The sequence below is a fragment of the Microtus oregoni genome, unplaced genomic scaffold (genome assembly GCF_018167655.1).
Source record: "Microtus oregoni isolate MIOR12 unplaced genomic scaffold, Mior012 000098F_ref0000018, whole genome shotgun sequence".
In the NCBI taxonomy this organism is placed as follows: domain Eukaryota; kingdom Metazoa; phylum Chordata; class Mammalia; order Rodentia; family Cricetidae; genus Microtus; species Microtus oregoni.
Window position 1 is genome coordinate 1,943,095 of NW_024544711.1, and position 7,738 is coordinate 1,950,832.

The window sequence follows — 7,738 nt, forward strand, 5'->3', positions numbered from 1 at the left end:
AATGTTTTATTAGAGCACAGCCGGTCATAGCCATGGTCTTTCAAAGTATAACTGTGGCTCTTTTAGGTCAGTGAAATTGTTAAAACAAAGATCTAATCTAGCTATTTCTTCCTATATAATCGAGTTCTTATTTCTAAACGTTAGGGTTAATTGCACATTAAAATATCCATTTTCCCCATTTGCCATTTTTTTCATGCTTTATTGTTGTGTCCTGAGCAAGTTTAGTTTTCTATGATAAGATTAACTCATTCATAAAATATTAAGACATTAGTGTAAGTCCCTAAACTTGGAGTGAATATTTTATAACATACATATATATATATATATATATATATATATATATATATATATATATATATATATTAGGTGTCTCAACAGTTACTTAGTCCCTGTAATTCTTTTTTTCCCTTCAGAAATTTCTGAATAAATTGGCAGAAGAACGGAGACAGAAGAAGGAAACTTAAGATGTACAAGAAGCTTAATTATTTCACAAGAAAACAATGGTTCTTTGATTTTAATGTTAACCTTTTTTAAACACAATACTGATAGTTAGAAAACTATTGTACTCTTTTGTTTTAGTGGAAAAATAATAGATGTCTGTTCATGTGTTTAAGTGTTATAGCAGAAAGTACACATACGGTTAAGTTAATGGAAAAGTATTTGTTTCATCAGAATGGCAACAGACAAAAGTACTTCATAGAGATTGACTGTTGTAAACTTATGGAAAACAACTTGCACCAATAAGAGATAACATAGAACCATTCAAGAAAAATGAAATTTAGTAGTTCGAGGCTTCAAAGAAATGTCAACTTTTGATTCCATTCAATAAAGAACAAAACCAATTGTATTTTTTATTACTTTTCATCTGAAACATTCCACAGTTTAATCTGAGCCTTGCAGACTTCATTTGACTTTGGAAGCTGTTTTGGTTGCATTTCCTTTTTAGAGATTTTCATGTGAAATTGGCAATTCGAATGCAGGTGCAGTTTTCTTTTAATGTCATGCTGTTTAGATGATAAGAAATTAAGTAATTGGCTTTAGATTTGTAATTTTTTTTCCCTGAGTTCCTGCTAGGTTTCGTATTCTAGTAGTTGAATGTTATTTCAGTGAAATGTAAAAATATTCCCGTTCTCTTTGACCAGTATTAATTTCCTGAGAACCTATTGCTTGTCACTTGAATCCTGTAGCTGTCATACATCTCTGGTATAAGCAACATTTGATTTTTGAAGTGTGTAAACCATCTCTATATTTTCAGAATGTGATTTTACATTTCTGCATTTTAAAAAGAGTTTGGCCATAATTCTAGACGCACGCTTCTAATTCATGTACCTGCACATGTGACCTTTGTGAGCAGAACTTTGCATGTATAATCTGTGTTTACTTGTAACTCTCTGGTTATATACTGCTTATATCTGTGGATTCAAGTTACTGAAGTGAATACCAATAAAAAAAAAACTAGGCCATGTTGGTTGGTTGGTTGGTTGAACATGTTTGGAATGTTAACCAAAATATTTGTCAGTTGTGACTTTTTCTTTTCATTGTTAGGTTTTTGTGCATGCTTTAACGAATCATTCTTAAGTCTAGATTGGGTGTTCTAATAACAACTAAAGATCTCAGTCCTGGTGGATTTCTTGTTCTTGTTACATAATGAAACGTGAGCCCTTTTTTCTCCAGTTGTAAATGCTGAGGATAAAGAAATTGCTAAAGTTCATATCCAGAGATGTCCGTGCCTTAATAGAATTGAAAATAGCATTGGAAAAATTAAGTTTTGTCACTCTTTAAAATCAGGAAGGGATTTTAGATGTGTTTGATAATCTGAAGTCCAAAGAACAGTTTCAATTTAAATCAGTGACAAAAACTTTTTAGTAATTGTTTCAAACTTTCCAGCCCTGTTGTATTAAAAGGATATTTCAAGTATATTGTTGGGTAAAATTTTAGTCTCCTCAGTAACATGCACAAAAAATCCTTGCCAATTTTTTTTTATTTAATTTTAACTGTTACTAACGATCCACTTTTGTTAATTCCCGTTTTTGTTTTTTGTTTCTTAAATCTAACAGCAGTTAAAAAAAGTAGACCGGCCAGACATGGTGGCACATACCTTTAATCCCAGCACTTGGGGCAGCAGGCAAGGCTGCCTCTGTGTTGGAAGCCTGATCTTTGTGAGAGTCGCAGTCCATTCAAGGCTATTGTAGAACCTTTTCTCTAAAGGCAAACAAACAAAAGAATAACATTGTAAATATAAATGGAAACACATCTATCAGCAGTGATAGCTTAGTTTTTATGTCCCACTGTGTGGAGTTGGTGACTTGAAGAGTACTTTAAACTATTTAGCTTGATTTGTGGCAGTAAGTCAGATTTTCCCCCCAGATATGGCTATCTTTTTTTTACTTTTCAAATGCCTATAGATGTAGTTATTTCAAATTGATAGAGTCCTTACCTAGCATTCACCCAGTCTGACCCCATAAACCAGGAGTGAAGGCATATACTTTTAATTCTAGAACTCAGGACGTATAAACGGGATCAGAAGTTAAGGTCATCCCTAGCAACGTGGGGAGTTTCAGAGTTCAGTCTGGGATAGAGACCCTGTTTTACCCTATGATTGGGCTTGAATTTGGGGTCCTGCCAAACCTGCATATCAACTCACATCCTTGCTCCCTTCAGGTCTAAGAAAAAAATTTTAATACACCTGCTATAAAGTTGAACATATATTCTTGCTATTTCAATCTTATTCTAGAAACATGAGTGAAGGTTTTAAGGATACCCTGAGTTTATTTTACAATCATTTTTCCTCATTGCTAGTAAGTTTTAAGTTCTGCTAGTGTCACTTTGCATATCCCAGAAGTAAATTTCATTTTATTGTGTACCTCTCAGGTACTCGGAGTGCCAAAAGTTAAAGTTTTAATTTGAACCCAGCCTGAGCAGTGTAGATGGTCTAGGTGAGGGAAAACGGGAAGATGAATTTCTGGCTATATAGCATATGCTATCAACACTTAATTGGTTAGATTCTGTGGACACATGTATCTTTGTGGAGATCAGAGGAAAACTTTCTGAGGTCATTTGTCTCCTACTGCCAGATCCCCAGACCAAACTCAAAAGTTTTCAGGCTTATGTCAAGCACATTTACCCACTGAACTATACCAGTGACACCCTCCTCAACAAATAAAGAACAAAACAAGGTTTCACAATGTAGCTGCGGTTGTCCTTAAACTCAACTGTGTAGACCAGGCTGGCTTACAAATCCCAGAGATCACCTGTCTCCCAAGTACTGGGGTTAAAGGTGTGTATCATTACACCTAGCTTTCTCTACAAACTTTTATTTTGTTTTACCCTGGCTCTCCTGAAACTCACTCTCTAGATCAGGCTGGCTTCAAACTCAGAGATAACCTTCTGTCCCCTAAGTGTTCAGTGAAAAGCATGAACCGCCACTACCAGGCCTTCCTCTAAGAATTTTCAAGATCATATCCACTATTTGAATTATCTAGGAGGGAAAGATTTCCTTTCTACCACCACTCCTGCTTTCACATACACTTTTCGTACTGAGTGGTTGCTGCAATGTTAGGTATTCGACTAAGGGCCTTGTACATGGTGAATATAGTAAGTCTTCAGCCCCTGAGCCATATCCTCAACCTGTGGAGTGTCAGCGTCCCATATACCCATTCCACCCCTAGCCCACAGTTTTTCAAGACAAGGTTTATCAGTGTTGCCCTCAAGTTCATAGAGATCCACATAACTCTACCTCCCGAGTGCAGGGAATAAAGTATGTGCCACTGCATTCTGGCTGTGAATGTTCCTTTTTAAGGTAATGTGACGAGTTAGGGTATTTGTTTAGCATTTTTCACAGTAAGGTTTTTGGAAGTTAAAAAATGGGCAACCAATGTGTGGTGGCACACTACTTTAACTCTAGGATGCAGAGGCAGGGGAATCTTTGAAGTCACCCTGGTCTACAGAACCAGTTCCTGGACTTCAAGGGCTAAACAGAAACTTGGGGAATGGGGACAGAACTAAAACCCTAGCACTTAGAAGGAAGATAAGGAGTTCTAGACTGGTGGCTGGCTTGAACAACGTGATGCCCTCCCTTCATTTAGAATTCTCCATAGCTGGAAATGTATCAAGGTATCTAGCTGAGTTTAACCACTATAGTGTAGGAGAGCTAACCCAGGACTTTATACATGCTAGGTAGGCAAGTGTTACAGCACTGAGCTATTAACCCTTTGAGGATTGTTTTCCAATATTCCTCTTTTTTTTTTTGCAATATTTCTTTAATGAAAGATGACACATTACCAAAAATATGAGAGTTCAAACTTACTACTTGGTGAAAAAAATGCAAATGTTGCATTCTAGTGATTAAAGGATTTTTTTTTTTTTAAAGCATGGGATCCATGATACTACGTGATCGTATCCATGACTCTTCAAAAAAGACTCATGCCGAGCGGTGGTGGCACAAGCCTTTAATCCCAGCACTCGGGAGGCACAGGCAGGCGGATCTCTGTGAATTCTAGGTCAGCCTGGTCTACAAGAGCTAGTTCCAGGACAGGCTCCAAAGCTACAGTGATGGAGGAAGGTCATTGGTTAAATAAAAAGAAACTGCATGGCCCTCATTGGTTAGACGATAGGTGGGAGGAGTAAACAGAACAGAGTGCTGGGAGGAAGAGGAAGTGAGCTCAGACTCCACAGCTCTCCTCTCGGGAGCAGATGCCTCAGAGAGACGCCATGCTCCCGGCTCCTGGGCAGACACACGCGATGAAGCTCTGACCCAGGATGGACATAGGCTAGAATCTTCCCCGTAAGCGCACCTAGGGGCGCTACACAGATGATTAGAAATGGGCTAAATTAATATGTGAGAATTAGCCTAGAAGAGGCTTGATAGAAATGGGCCAAGCAGTGATTAAATGAATACAGTTTGTGTGTTGTTATTTCGGGCATAAGCTAGCCAGGCAGCCGGGGTGTCTCAAAAGACTTGAAGATGTTTCAGGAGCAGAAAGATTGCTCATTTGTGAAAAGGGTGGTGGGATTATTTGTGATGTTGGGGATTGAATCCATTCCTCCAAGTAACAGTTACAATTGATTTGGACAAGATGCTGTTGCCACTGCCTATCAAAAGTAAGGCCAGTTCCTGTTTGCTCAACTTTGCCAAAATTAGAAGTGAGCATTCTCATTGGTTATTTGGTTTGTGACAGGGGCACTGTAGTGATCCTGTGGTAGTCCAAACTATTCAGGAGTGCCGCACGTTACAGGTGAAGAGCAGCTTCAAAGCACAGTGAGAAACCATTTAAATGAAATATTTTTGCACCCTAAATTAGGTTTGACTATAAATGAGTTACCAACTGCTTCCTTCCAACTTCTATATTGACCTCTATCTTAGGTGGGGTAACCTGTCCTATAAAAAAAATATTTAGAGGCTGGAGAGATGACTAGGGGTTAAGAGCACTTTGTGCTCTTCCAGAGTCCTGAATTCAATTCACAGCAACCACATGGTTACTCACAACCATCTGCAATAAGATCTGGTGCTCTCTTCTGGCCTGCAGGCATACTTGCAGGCAGAACACTGTACATAATAAATCTTTAAAAATAAAAAATCTTTAGGTATAGAGCTGTTAAAACCCTTGCCTAACATGCTCAAGGCACTTCTTTCCTCAGTACTAAGAAACCTGTTTGTGTCTCTGACAGCCACCTAAATTATAATGCTATGCAAACCCGTGGAATATATTGCCTTCAAATATTAATGTGATGACCTATGAGCCTAAACATAACTCCTTTTTTCTGGTTGTGCCTGATGCTTGTATGTATTAGGTGTATCCCATCTTTTAAGCTGCTGCTGAGCTGTAGAAAGCCAATCCAAGCTGGAGAAGTTAATTGTTCTGTCTTTACAATATGGCACATATCATCATTACTCTATTCCCCTATGCACACTATTTTCCAAATCCCTTATTCAAACTATATAGAAATAACTTTAAGTTGGTCTGGGCTGGCTTCAACTCAGAGACCTGCCTGCTTCTGTCTCTTGAGTACTGGGATTGAAGGTATGTTGACACCATGGTGGGCTTTTAGAAAAGGTGGTATGGATTTGCCCATCTGTGTGTACCTGAGTATGATAAACTAATCTGAAATTCTGTTCCTCCTGCTTCTAACCTCCCAAGTGTTGGTATGCGTGCACCATACCCAGTTTTATTTGGTGCTGGAGTCCAAACTCAGGGTTTAGAGCATGGTAGACAGCTCAACTGAGCTACATCCTCAAGCATCCCCCCTCCCCCAAGGCAGAGTCTGTCATGTACCTCTGCTTCTGAGTGCCGGGATTCTAGACTAGCATGCTCAAATTAGGAGTTTCTGTAAAATACTGGGGATTTAGTGTAGGAGGCCTTTTCATGTCTTAGGGACACATTCTACGACTAAGCTATACTCCTAGACCTGGTTTTTGTTTTGAGACAGGTCTTACTGAATTGTCAAGTAGACCTTGAAGTTGGAATCATCCTACCTAAGCTTCCTTAGTAACTCATGATCCTCTCCACCCAATATTAGATACTGAACTCCAGGCCTCATGTGCTAAGAAAACACTGTATTCCCAATAACTCTTAGCTTTTTATTTTGGAACAAGTTCTTTAAATTGTCAGCGTTTGGCCCTGCAATTGCAGTGTAGCCCTGAATTTTTTTGTTGGGTTGGGTTTGGTTTGTGTTTGGTTTTTTGAGAAAGGGTTTCTCTGCGTATCCCTGGCTGTCCTGGAACTTATTCTGTGGACCAGGCTCGCATCAGTTTTACAGAGATCTACCTATCTCTACCTCCCAGGTGCTGGGATTAAAGAGACACTCCATCACCGCAGTGTTTTGTTCTTGAGTAGCTGGGGTTCCAGACGTATGTGCCATTCGATCTGGCTTTTACCTGATTTTTAGGAATGTTTGGGTTGGCCAAATGTGTGGTACCTCTTGCCTAGAATCTTACACTATGGATACTGAGACAGAAGGGTTCCTAGGAGTTCAAAATGAGTATGGTTACAGGGTAAAACCCTGTCTTGGGAGGCTGGAGGATGGACTAGAAAAATGGCTCAGGTTCACAATACTGCTCTTGGAACAGGATCTATAGTCAGGTCCCAGCACTTAGATGGAGGCTCACATTTTAAATCCAACTCAAAGCCTCAGGCACCCACACAAATGACATACGTTTAGACATACATGTTCGTACACTAATTAAAAATCTTTTCAAGGACTGGAGAGATGGCTTTGCGGTGAAGAGCATTGCCTGCTCTTCCAAAGGTCCTGAGTTCAATTCCCAGCAACCACATGGTGGCTCACAACCATCTGTAATGAGATCTGGTGCCCTCTTATGGCCTGCAGACATACACACAGAATATTGTATACATAATAAGTATTTTTTAAAAATCTTTTAAAAGTGTTTAGGTCAATTAAAGAATATGTAAACATAAGCCGGGCGGTGGTGGCACACGCCTTTAATCCCAGCACTCGGGAGGCAGAGGCAGGTGGATCTCTGTGAGTTCGAGGCCAGCCTGGTCTACAGAGCTAGTTCCAGGACAGGCTCCAAAGCCACAGAGAAACCCTGTCTCGAAAAAAACAAAAAAAAAAAAAAGAATATGTAAACACGTCTTGATTTCTGTTACTCCTACCTCAGACTATTTTCCAAGTTTCTCGCCAATGCTGGTTTTTGAGGCTTAGATTTACAACAGACTTGGGTTTATTTGTTTTGTTTTGTTTCTGTTTTTTTTTTTTTGAGAAAGCTAATTTCCTGGGG

The 7,738-nt window shown here is 39.2% G+C and overlaps 1 protein-coding gene across 4 annotated transcripts in view; it reads left to right on the forward strand.

Moving 5' to 3' along the window:
• LOC121442943 (matrin-3) overlaps positions 1 to 1,460 on the forward strand; it is a 38,416-nt gene extending 36,956 nt beyond the window's left edge. For all 4 annotated transcript variants that reach the window (XM_041644588.1, XM_041644585.1, XM_041644586.1 and 1 more), the window contains one exon: positions 414 to 1,460. In XM_041644588.1, the coding sequence (XP_041500522.1) occupies positions 414 to 427 (14 nt within the window). In that variant the 3' untranslated portion in view covers positions 428 to 1,460. The remainder of the gene's footprint in view (positions 1 to 413) is intronic.
• Positions 1,461 to 7,738: the final 6,278 nt, after the last annotated feature.